This window comes from Pleurodeles waltl, chromosome 3_1 (genome assembly GCF_031143425.1).
Source record: "Pleurodeles waltl isolate 20211129_DDA chromosome 3_1, aPleWal1.hap1.20221129, whole genome shotgun sequence".
In the NCBI taxonomy this organism is placed as follows: Eukaryota; Metazoa; Chordata; class Amphibia; order Caudata; family Salamandridae; genus Pleurodeles; species Pleurodeles waltl.
In genome coordinates this window covers 1,957,179,108-1,957,192,139 of record NC_090440.1, presented here as the reverse complement: position 1 = coordinate 1,957,192,139, position 13,032 = coordinate 1,957,179,108, and the positions used below count along the sequence as shown (strand labels likewise).

General features: G+C 43.9%; 1 protein-coding gene across 6 annotated transcripts in view; it reads left to right on the top strand.

Annotated features, from left to right (window-relative positions):
• Nucleotides 1–13,032, top strand: part of ZSWIM7 (zinc finger SWIM-type containing 7) — a 541,174-nt gene that overhangs the window by 50,491 nt on the left and 477,651 nt on the right. For all 6 annotated transcript variants that reach the window (XM_069226289.1, XM_069226287.1, XM_069226291.1 and 3 more), the window contains one exon: nucleotides 7,530–7,625. In XM_069226289.1, the coding sequence (XP_069082390.1) occupies nucleotides 7,550–7,625 (76 nt within the window). In that variant the 5' untranslated portion in view covers nucleotides 7,530–7,549. The remainder of the gene's footprint in view (nucleotides 1–7,529; nucleotides 7,626–13,032) is intronic.

Sequence of the window (13,032 nt, the reverse complement as noted above, 5' to 3'; positions counted from 1 at the left end):
ATTAGAGTCTCGCCAAGATGGTAGGGGACCTTGTATGCAAATGGCTCTCAATGACTGCGTCAGTACGGGCCCCCATAACTGGATATTGGCCTTGTATATATCGATCGGAACACCATCGGGGCCCGGAGCTTTCCCTGATTTACTTAAGGTTATGGCTTCCTCTACCTCCTCAAGGCTAAATTGTGGGGTTATTAACAGGCGTGTATCTTCCTGGAGGGGTTGATCATGTACAGAAAACGTAAGGTTCGCGTCGCTAACCCGGGAATATATTTTAGAAAAATATGCAATCCAGTCTTCTTCAGAAATCGCTGTTTCCATCCTGGGGGAGCTTCTATCCCCAAGCACAGGAGAATTGATTGTTTTCCAAAAAAGAATGTTATCTTTCGTTTGGCTGGCTTTGTGTAGAGTTTCCCATAGGGTTCTTTTTAATGTCAATTTCCTTCCCTTCATTGCTGCTTTATATTCTTGTCTACGCTTACGAATCTCAGTTGTAGATCTTTTTGGGGCTCTTAGAGCCTTTTTCAATTTCCTATGTGCTTGTGAACAGTTATGATCGAACCATCCAGTGGCCCTTTTTTTCCCGGCTTACCACTTCTGGTTATAAGGGCTTTCTTTATAGATTGCATAATCAGTGTGAAGGCACTTAAACATCGCCCTGGGTCTGGGTTCTCACTTAAACAGTCTGCAAAGGCATACTTGCAGTCACTTAGTAACTGTTTCAGCAGGGATTCGGGGTCAATCTGTGGCCATTTCAAAGTATATCCATTACGCGGCATTAGTTCAATATCATCTATCAGGGTGGCCCTGTCAACTCTATCTGCTGTAGGGGGGGTTATTAGGAGATTCAAACTCTGAGGATAATGGTCACTGATTGCAATGTCATGCAAAGTATAATTCTCAAGGTGGTGAGCGAAGTGGGTTGACATTAGAACGTAATCAATCACAGTATTCGCGCCCCTTCCGTTGTATGTTGGTTTAAACTGGGATTCAGCAGAATATAATTCGTTTACAAAGGATCAATTATGGGTTTGAGCCAGTAAGTTCAATGCGTCTCCTTGGGTGTTATGTGTAAAATGTAGACTTAAGCCACTGCCTTCGGGATCCCAACCACATACCTTATCTGAGATTTCTTTACAGGGATGGACATTAAAGTCTCCACCCCAAATCATAAAGATCTCACGGTTATTATTGATACTTGTTATTTTTTTTAAATCGTTTCCCATCTCCATTAGGATATTAGCAAACTCTCCTGGGGTTGCATTGTTATAAAGGTTAATGATGACTAGGTGAGTCTTATGATCCAAGTTACCCTCTATCATTTGGTAGTATGAGGTTGTAAATTTCATCTCTAGGTTTTTTAGTCGCAACTTGTTAGAGATATATGTACATAGACCCCCTTTTGGTCTACCGTGCCTGGACTGAACAGCTGGTATGTGAAATGTTTTATAACCATTAATGTGAAGAGGACTCAATAGCCATGTCTCTTGAAGACATATACATGAATATTCTTCTATAAAGTTCACCCAATTCTCATTATCTATCTTATTGGTTAGACCTGCAATGTTCCAGAACAGTAGAGCAAACTCCACTTTCTGTTTAGGGATGGCATATTGGTCCATTGGTGTACAGAGAGGTAAGACATCGCCAGATGGCTGTGATATATTTCTGGGGGCACTGCTCTGGGTTGGATGGAATTGGGACCTATTTACTATAAGATCTATTGTATAAGATGTATATTCTTTGTTTGAAGCCTGCCCTGGTTTGTGTTCTGTCTGGGCTAGTTCATCTGGAGGGACTGTCTGATTCTTATTGAGTCAATCTATGTCTTCTAAGGCCGTGAGGGGGTGAAATCTGTTGCGCCCTATCGGGAAATCTGATGTTTTTAAGGTTACTCTTACTGGTTGTGGGCTTTTGGGGTTATTTCCTGCTGATCTTTGATAGAAAAAACCTAAGGGTAGTAGTGAAATTCCTTGGGGAGTGGCTTGTGTGGCTCCTATTTCGTGGATAAGTTTGTCCACTAAATTTGGTGACCTAAATGAGAGGACCACGCAGTCACCTTCCAGCACTTTCTTACTGCTGCCTATCCACTTAACTCTCCTGACCATTTTTATATTGTCAAAAAGGGGCCCAACCATACCTGAGCCCAGACGGACTCCTATCCAATTGAGGGCCTTATTTCTCAGTGTCGTCCATGATTCTATCTGCTGATTGCCTAACGATGGGACGTTAGCCAAGACCACTACGTAGGGTGTGACCTCTGGAGGGAGATGTAATAAATCACTTGGACAATGTAATATATTTGGGGGTTTGGTCCTATTAAATGTGTTCCTCACTGAGTTTACGTAGGGTTGAGTAGTCATAGTCCTCAATGAGCTGTTGCCTACTCTCTTAGCTAATCTAGAGTTTGAATCTAATTGATCAGAGAGAGGGTCATGAGCTGTAGCAGCAGGGGGTAAAGGCCGGGAAGTTTGATTCGAGTCAAAAACTGGTGGCTGCAATGATGTCTTTCTCAGGGGATCTAAATTCGGGCGTATATTGTTTGACCCGTTTTGCAAGAGAATTGGGAGTTGTTTTCCTGGTTTTTCCTGGTCTAAGATGGTATATTAGAATCCTTTATTACGTGGTGTGAATCTTTCTGTTGTATGACCTTTATTAGTTCTAGACCTTCCTCAAGTTTATTCTCCACTCCCTTTAGGCGCTCCAGAATAGAATCCAGAGTGAGGCCTATAGATGATTTCAGAGTGTTTACTAACTCATGTAGATTAATAAGGAGTGATCTAGTCGTGTGTCCTACGTTATTTGACGGTTTCTTTCGGGATGGTTTCTTGGATTGTTTTTAAATTGGAGTAGTTGTTGTGCCTAAAACTGGGAGTTTATTAGGATTCTTATCATCCAAACCCACCTCCAGTTTCCTTGGTCGTTTGGCCTCAGGGGAAATTTCGTCCAAGGAGTAGATTAAATTAGAGGTGTCTTTAATACATCCGTTAGTATACCTTGGTTCTAAGCTCTTATCGCCTTGTTCACTCTGTAAGGAGTTGTTATGCGGTTCTACGGGTTCTATTGGTTCAGGGGAGTGGTCTCTAGACCTCATCATTTTTTCTTCAACAGTAGCAATTTGTTTATCTAACATTCCCATCGCCCCTGAGATATATTTTAATATAGATGTACTATCTTTTAAGTTATTTGATTTGGAGTGCTTCCTCTTACCCATAATTTTGTATGGAGACGGAGATCCCTGTCTAAGTAATGAGGGAGAGGGAAAAATGAGATGTATGTATGTAAGTTGGTCTTGGGTGTGTTGATTTGTTTTGTTTTATGTTGGAAAGTTACCAAATGGTGGTCTGACTATGTGACTGATGTGATGCTTTGAACGGTAGCTAGTTCAGGGTTTGCAAAAATGACATCCAGGATGTGTCCAGTGATGTGTGTGGGATTATGTACAATCTGATGTAGGTTCAATGTGACTAAGCCCATGATGATAGCTTTTGGATGGAGCATATTAGATTTGTCAAACCAAATGTTTAGGTCCCTAAGAATGCATAGGTTGGAGCATAGTGTTATATGGTTTGAAACCATGTCTAGAAATGTGCCTGGGAATGTTGAATTGCTATGTGGTGGTCTGTAAAGGAGGAGGAAGTTACAGGAGGATGTTGGTGTAGGGTTTCACCTAGTGATGAGGACCTCGCAACCTTGTACGGAGATGTCTGTTTGCTGAGATTTATTGCTTGTTTGAAGATAAGAGCTAGTCCACCTCCTTTTTTGCCTATACCGTTTTGTGTGGTGGTTTGATAGCCTGGAGGAACGTCTTCATGCAACACTTGGGCCACGTCATCTTTCACCCGTGATTGAGTTATGAAGATTAGGTCAGGTGACTGTCAGTGAGTAGGTCGTAGATGTGGTGCTTGTTTTTAGTAAATGATCGAGCATTTATGATTAGGCAGTTTAGAGATTGTGTTTTAGTGGTGGTGTAATTTTGTTTTGTAGAAGAGTGATTAGTATATTTTGAATTTATAGCAGGTGTGTCATTAGTGCTCATATTAACTGTATGAAGGCCATAATAGTGTTGTTCTTCTATATTGTGTTCCTCATCCAGCAGGCTTAGAAGGCATTTTGTTGTGTCTGTATGTGTCGGTGGTGGAGATGGTGGTTGCGAGTGACATGATGAGTTTTTTTTTTTTTTTTTGTAGAGTAGCCTTGTTGTGTATTGACACCGGCAATTTGTGAACAGTGGCATGTTTTTTTGTTTGTGTCTGTTTAAGGTAGAAGGAGTATGGGTTAGGGGTGGTGGTGGTGGAGAATGTGGATCATATTCTAAGGCTCTACGTTGTGCACTGGATGAGGGGTGGGTGAATGAATGTTGCTCTGTTGGGGTGTTGGTGGTGGATGTTGGTGAAGATTGAGAACTTAGGAGTGAAGTTGGTTCAGGATTTGTATTATTAGTGTAGTCATGAGGGTAGGAGTGGGTGTGACGGGAGTATTATGAAAGATTGTGTTATTTTGATGTGCTGGTGTGTGTGTTTTTGTTTTTGTGGCGTAGTGAGAAAAGCTATTGATGTAGTGGTTTTCTGTGAAGGATTTCTATGTGAGTTATTGCTGGTGAGTGGTGTTTCAATAGTACAGGGGGTGGTGATGTGTTTTGGAGAAGTGTATCTGGCGTGTAAGAGGGGCTGGACGAGTTGTGTTTGTGTTAGATTTGATCACTGGAAGATGTAATATATGTGGTGGGGTGAAGTGTAAGGACTGCATGGTTGTGTGCAATTGGTAAAAAGAGGAGGAGGGTGTTGGTGAATGGTGTCATGGAAGGCTAAGTATAGGTTTTGTCAGGATAAAAAGGGGTCAGTTAGGAAGTAGAGGATACAGGTGGTGTTTTGTTTGAATAGTGTCTGGATGCATTAAGATTATGTATTATGTGGCTTTATGTTGTGTTGGGGATGTGTTAGTGGTATAGAATACAGTTGTGATTACTGTGATAATGAAGGTGCCATAGTGTTGTGGTAGAATTATATATGGGTGTGGTTTGTAGTGGTTGTTGAGACAATGACATGTGTATGAGGTTTGTTTATGGAGTATGAGTAGAATGCCTTTGCTGATGTTGTGCTTGGGTGCTTAGTGGATGTGAAGGGCTTAAGGTGGTAACTGGTGAGTGAAGAAATTCGGCAGCATCTCTGGCCTGAGGCACGACCAGGCCTGAACTGGCAGTTGCCCTTGTCCTCTCCGCCCTTGTCTTCGATGCCCTTGTCCTCTCCACCCTAAACCCTAGGCTTAAATACCCCCTATTGGCCAAGGAATCCTAGCCCTAGCCCTAACCCTAACCAATCAGAATCCTAACCATAGAGCCAGTGGGAGACCTGGCTCAACTAACCAATCACAGCCCTAGCCCCAACACTTAAATGCAGCTAAATGATTTAAACATGAACTGGATTAGACATGACAGAGGCAACCAACCACAGGAGAAAAATAAAATGCAGAGGTCAGATTAGGCTTTCTAAAATAACGATGACTGTGACTACGAGGCAATTATTCGTTCTCTACTCGATGGTCCACATGCTTTCTAAACTCTAGTTGGAGGTGGTAAAAAATATTTTTTCCCTATAATGCCACTACTTTAAATATTTGTCCACCAGAGACACTGCACTGCTGACTTTTGTGTTTAATACTGTTTAAAACATCTAGAATACTATTGCAAATCCCTGCTGGCTTCAGGGTGCGAGTAGCACAGGTTATTGTAACATTTGCCACCCCTTTTGGTCAGCTCTCTCTGTACCAGTTCAAAGTTCTGTTAGTGGAGGAGGTTAACCCTGATATGAGTGGTCTGAGGTTAGCCTGGTTTGTATGTACGTATGCGCGTGTGGTATTTGCTTTCCAATGCAGCTTTTTCACATGCCTGACTTGAAGCTTATCCTGGATGGTTTCTTTGATGTTGAAGTAAACTCAACATGCTGAAGGGCTAGCTGTCAGTTCTGACAAATCGGTTGGCTGGTGTATTGTTACCATAGTTATATTAGATCTGTCATCTGCGGTCAACCCTACATCCTACCTCTTTGTAATTAGCTACCCAGTGTAGGCAGACACCTGGTTTACTGCACTAAATTTTAGTCCTTCCTGAAGAACAGTGAACTGCTTTTCTCCGGCGGATTGCCTTTCATCTGTTTCTTGGGATTGCTCAGTTTTTTAGTCTTTCCTAGCATACATATCTTGCCTACTGGCTAGTCTTCATGCATTTTATTGATTAAAGTTTCACTTGGAAGCTGATAACACTCAAGCTGCCTTTATTTAAACCAGGATCTCGATATTTTAGATGGTGAAGTAGGAATTTTTTTTGTTTTTACTCCATACAAGTCCAGAGTGAAACACAATTCTCAGACAGAAAAAAGTAATGGGTATTCCCGTTGAGAGTGTTTGTAAGCGGCGTACATTTAATATACATTTTCAACCTTAACCAGTGGTGTGTAGTTTATGGAAATCCGGAATTATTTGCAACTGAAAAATCACGTAAATTAGTTTTTTTTTCACCTTAAGCCTCGTTTTCAGACTAGGCAGCAAGAATAGTCAACACCTTTTTGTGGCATGTATATGGTGCTGTAATTGACCTCCACTTATTTCTAGTGTGGCACAGGAAGAAATGCCAGTGTAGGGTTCTGTGCATTTGTTACGTATTGTTTGCGTTGGGAGTATTTGCTTGATTGTATGGAGTGAGGAAGCCAAGTACACATCTTAACGTCTGGGCTGGTCACAGAAATCCAGTTTCCGACTTGCCTGTGGACATGAAGTATTTTAATGAACAATAAGTAGATGCAAACCGAGTGTGCTGATCACTAGGGGTACCGGATTGCTCTAAAACTAAGCAACTGTTCTTGGCAGTGTTGACAAATTGCATTGTTTATGCAATGGAAATGATATACAACATATGCTAGGAGCTGTTTTTAACTGCAAATAAAATTTTATTATAGGTAAATCATCATACTTAGCATCAACATACGAGACAAAATATGTAAATAACCTATTTTAAGAAAGGAAAATACACAAACTCAAGAATGGCCCTCGAGAGGACGCTAAACATAGGCATACACACTCTAGAAAATGAGGATGCAACAAAAGGGAACATATAACAACATATCCCAACATCGCTTTTGGTGAAAAAGCCATTATCCTTCGGGTAACTCACTCTACACACTCAAAATGTATCCACAAACAGCCCATTAATATTTTATAACGAGCTAATCGCGACATTTCTCCAATTCCGTCTTCTTTTGGCCCTCAGGTTGATTTTAATTTCTCTATGAAAATATATTAGCTTTTACCAACGGTCTTGAAAGCTATCTTTAATCTGTATTGATCAATACATGCCAATGGGAAAGAGTTACAACATTGCCATCCAAAATTATTAAAGGAGGTGATTTTGCTGGTTGATCTATGTCGGTTTCAAACAACACTTCTGCCTACATGTGTTTTCAGAGTCTAATGATTGGTGCCACTTTCTATATTGGTGTTATTCACCCACTGACTGTCAGTATATTTCTCCTTTAAAGGGCTGCGAAGATTTTACAAAATGGAAACTCTATTGCCTGCTGTGGCAGAAGAGCTCTTAAAAGAGGTGAAGAAGGCTTTTGTAGAGACTTCGCACAGTAAGTGAAGAAATTTAAATCTTTCATGTATTTAAACTTGTTAGAAATTAGTTCTTAACTTGTTATAAAATGTTGTGTAAGGCAAAGTGACCTCAAGATTTAACTCGGAAAGGGAGAAACCCTGTATTATGAGATATTGGCAAGTAAACATCATAAGAAGAGCAAAACTCCAGTAAAATCGAGGTCCTACTGATTATTACCTATCTAGATGACACTCGGACCGAGTGATTACCAGTGGCTGAGCTTAAATCAAACTTTCCACCCATCACTGTTTTGTAAACTAATCGTGTTGCCCTAAGTGGGACAGATATTTCCAGAGGTAGGTCCTGTGCACACTGTGTCACTGGAACAAAGCTGTACCCAGCTGATGAGCTCATCACTAGTGCAAAACCGGTCCTGGGTTGCTTGTGTTCTGGGTCAGGGAGGGCCAGGCTTGGCAGTTCAGGCTGGACTTTTCCTATTGGAGCAGGGTCAAGACTGATTTGCACATGGCTGGGTCCAAACTGAGGTGGTATGGAGTGCTAAATAACAATGGATTGGGAGGTGGCCTGAGTAATTACCAGGTGCTGAGATAAATTCAAGCATTCCATCAATCACTGTTTTGTGTACTTATTGTGTCTATGTGATGGCAGTATAGAGGCTTGAAAAGACAACACACTCTCTAATCAGTCCAGGAGTTTCCACAGTTCGTTGAGACCAGATTCAAGCCTGTCATGACGTTCATGTAAGATACATTTTCATACTACAAATCTAAATTAGAGGTAATTAAATCAGTGCATGTGTAGCACTCCATCGCCTCTCTAAAACAGCTCATCTGGAGTGTTACCGGTTTTAATACTGCAGCGTTGAGGGAGGCTAGCCCGGAGAAGCCAAAGGTTGCCTAGTGACGTGGCATCCTGCCGATGTCAGCCCTGGGCCATCTTGGGCACGTTGAACCTCTGGGGGCAGTCCCGCCTGGTGAGACCCAATGTGGCCTCTTTTGATTTCCCTGGGTCGTGTTGGATTAGTGGTATTGAGACCCTGGGATCAGTCGGAAGACTACTACGAAGCCCATAAACCCGAGTGCCTTCCTGTACTCACCCATAAGAACGTTACTGTAGTTCCCTTAAAGGGAACACCAGCATTTTCCGTGAGCATTCTGATTCCCCAGGAGAAGGAACTATTACTTTAAAACTTGCATATCTCTTGAAGTACGGATTGGCTTTTTGTCGTTTTTGGTCTTTTTTTTTTATTCGATAAACATTCTCTAGTTTTCTAAATTTAAATTAGTGTCGTTTTTTTGCAGTGTCTTTCACTGTGTTACTGTAACTAAGTGTTGCACAAATACTTTAAACATTGCCTCTTACGTTACGCCTGACTGCTATGTGCCAAGCTACCAGAGGATGAGCACAAGTTATTTTAGGTTGTGTATCTGACTTATCCTGCATAGGTTTGTGGTCTCTACTTGGGCAGGGTGCATACCTCTGCCAACTAGAGACCTAGTTTCTAACGTTGGTGATCAGCTGTAAGGATAGGATCTTTCATTGTGCAGTGCCTTACAGTAATTTGGTGTACCCTACTACTGACACCTAGACCAATTCAAATCGATTGTCTCTAACCCCCACTGGCATTTGTTTCTTACTCTCTTCAGTTGGTATTTTTAAGTGTTCAATTCCCCCTAATTGGCATTTTTTATTTTATTCTAAATCATGTCTCTGGTTGGAGGTTCTGCATCTGCACCTGCAAGGATTAAGTTTGAGCTGGCCAAGCTTGAGGATTACACTGTGGCCCAGCTCAAGGATTTCTGTAAGGAGTTTGGGCTTCCTGCAAGGAGCACAAACGCCGAATTGCAAAAGGCACTGAGAGCCAATTCAGAAGGCTGTGATGCAGCAAATGAGCCCTCAGAGGAGAGTGAGGAAGAACTGGATGTGGAGGATGATTTGGACCAGGGTCTGAGAGGAGGCCTTGGGCTGGTGTCTGCGGGGAAGTCAAGCAACTTACTCCCAGGAATGAGGGCCACTTCCAGGGCAGGGAGCAGTGTGTCGTCAAAGAGCCTGTCCAAGGAGGAGCTGGTGGACCGGCTGGAGGAGAGGACATTAAAGCTGGAGCTGGCTAAATTGGGGAAAAAGATGGAGGCAAAAAGATTGGCCATGGAAGAGAAAAAGATGATGTTGGCTCAGGGGCTGAGCCTAAGAGAGCTGGACATCCAGGTCAGACGGGTGGAGTCCAGCAGTGATGGTCTCAGCAATGTTTCTGTGCCCTCTAACATGAGGGCCCACCAGTGCTTAATTTGTAAATAAAAACCTGATGGTGCCTACAGCTCTCCTTTGAGACACGCATCTGCTACATTTAAATGTGCAAGCACAGAATACTGAGGCACTGTAATCCTAAAGCCATCTCTGCCCTCTTTAATCCATTTACAGCCACTCCCTGTCCCTTCAGATCACTCTTGCAGCTTTTTGCTTTGTCACTTTGACGCTTTTTCATCTTTCTCTTCCTCTGTCTTTCCATTATGTGTCTTTTGCTCGCAGTAAATACCTGATACAGAAAGCTAAGTGCCGGCCCTCAAAAATAAGTGCTGGTGTTCCCGCACTGGAAACCACTCGCTCAGATTAAGCACTGGGGTCCACATACCCAAGGGTCTGGGTTCTGACTTTGTGGCGGGAGACGTCATTGACCAATGGTGTAAGGCCTATAAGATTGCTCTACAGTTGCACATGGTCCCTGAGGAGAATTGGGGAGCTAGTCTGCGGCAGCACATACCTAGGACAGGAGGGACACTACTGGCCCTAGAAGGGAGAGACAGGATGAGGTATTCCCTCATGAAGGTCCTAGCCTGGATGTTTGCTCTGACCCCAGAGAAGTACAGACAGAAGTTCAGGGACAGTCAGAAACTTTCCCAACAGACCTGGGTAGATGGTGTGGATTCCTTTTGCAAGGCACTGGATGGTTGGGTGAAGGGCAGTGAGGTAAAAGATTACCGGGGACTGTACAATTTGTTTTCAACAGAGCACCTGTTCCATCTTTGCTTTGATAAAAGCTCACTGACCCAAGAGACTTTGCCAAGAAGGCGGACCGGCTGGGTTAGCACCTGGGTCCATAAGAAGGTATCTTGGGGGTTGGGAGGAGGAGGGAGGTTATGCCAAGAGTGGGTAGAGTCCTCACCAGAAGAAGGAGGGGGAGGACAAAAAGAGTAAAGAGTTCTGTAAACTAGTTCTGTGAGATAGGGCTTCCACTCCCCTCTGAGAAAAAGAAGAATTGGTTCCATGAGAACAAGTCTGCAGGGAAGGCTCCCATGAAGTGCTATGGGTGCCAGCAGGAAGGGCACTTCAAGGGAGCTGCAAAGTGTCCTAAGGGGGCACAACCCCCTACCGGTGGGGAGTCACCCAGGCTGGCTAGTGTAGCGCTTGGGAAGGAGAGGTCCTTAGATAGTCCTGGGGGGTGCAGTTAACCATAGTGTCCCTGGTGGATGGAGAGATGATACAGAGAACCCACTTGCCTGACAATACTAAAAACTACAGTCAGTAGGTGTTCATCAGTGGGCGGGAGGGTGAAGGCTCTAAGGAGTCAGCATGACAACCCTCTGGTGTCATCTGGTGTCTTCAGAGCAGGTAGTCCCCAACACGTTCCACCAAGTTGCTGCTGCTAACAACCGTAAGAGCCACTACCCAGTGGCTATGGTTCCCTTTGAGTGGGGGTGGAGGGGGTCTCGGGTCTACTGAAGGTAGCTGGGAATCCATCCATGCATGTGGATTGTCTGCTGGGCAACAACCTGGAGCACACTATCTGGAAAGAGGTGAAGCTTAGGTCACACTTGCAGATGATTGGGTTACCTGAGTGGGTGTGCCTGGCCACACAGTCCATGGCAGCTCAAGAGGGTGGTCAGAAGGACCTTGAGCCTGAAACAGTGGCCCAGGGCGCAGCCAAGAAGAGGAAGGGCAAGGGGCACGGGAAACCTGCTCCAGAGATTCCCATGATCCAGGAGGAGGCTGACCTTTGGAGGGTGGGGGAGGGGATGCCCAGATACCTACAGAGGATGACATAGCTGAACTGGGAAACCTGCCAGTGCTGCCCAACTGGCAGTAGGAAGGGGGCCCCACCAGGGAGGAATTCTGCAACACGCCATAGAGAGTGCTTTAATCTTGTCGGTCTTCGGCAGCCGACTGAGGCCCAGGCAGCTGGTGACACTGCCCCCCTCCCCGGAAGGCACCTGATTTATTGGGAGAATGGTAGCGAGCCCAAGGATCCTAAGCCTGGTCCAACACGTGTTTTATTGCACCCTCCCCCCCCCAAGTGCTACATTTCTTTCCTATTGGGTCTGACTCATGATGTGCTACTGGCAGGGCATTTGGGACAGGATAAGACCTTTGACAGGCTTGTCACCCACTTTTACTGACATCAAATGAGGCAGACCACAGCTCCATACTGTAGGTACTGTCAGACCTGCCAGGCAAGTGGCAAGTCAGGGGGGAAGTGTAAGGCCCCTCTGCAACCTTTACCAGTTATTGGTACCCCTTTTCAGCAGGTTGGCATTGACATTGCCGGGCCTCTGGATCCAAAGATGGCCATGGGCAACAATTTGTTCTGGTCTTGGTGGACTACACCACCCGGTACCCGGAAGATATTCCTTTGAGAACAGTGGCTGCTCCTGTTGTGGACAGGTCACTGATGGAGATCTTTACTCGTGTGGGTTTCTCCAAGGAAGTGATATCTGACTTGGGTATCAACTTCATGTCCCATTCCATGAAGGTCATTTGGAAGTAGTGTTCAATCCTAGGTATTCCTCCAATATTTAAATCACCTCAAATGTGAGTAGAGAATCCAACATAAATCAAGATGTCCAAATTCCTTACAACGACCTCACAGCCAACACGTGTTTTGTCACTTGACTTCCTCAGGGCTGGAATCTGGTCAGTTCCCATAATATATTTAACTCCAAAATGGAGGAATACCTAGGATTGAACACCATGGACTTTGGAGATCCAACGGAGCACCATTAGTTTGTTGTGTGAATTTGGAAGGAAATGGACTGATCTTTCTAGACACTTGAGGAAAAATCAATGGACCATTAAGGGGGATATTGGAAATATGTGATTGATCATTAAAGAATAGTAATTCAAGATCTGTAATTTCTTGCTTAATTGTTTGTTAATTAGTTATGGATGATGTCATCTGTTTTTGTACATTTATAGGAACTTATTCAAAAAGCAGAAGCTCCTGTACCTAGGGATCTGTACACTTGTTCAATGGGTGCCTCAGCATTTTTCATTAGCCTGGCAGACAGGGCTACAAGGCAAAAGGACCCTTCTGCACTTCAGAAGACTCCTTTGAAGTCTCCCCTCCCCCTCTCCCCAATCAAAGGCCTTTTTGGGTGTAAGTACTGGATCCTAAACCCCACCAAACAAGTTCACTCTGGGGTCCTGAGGAA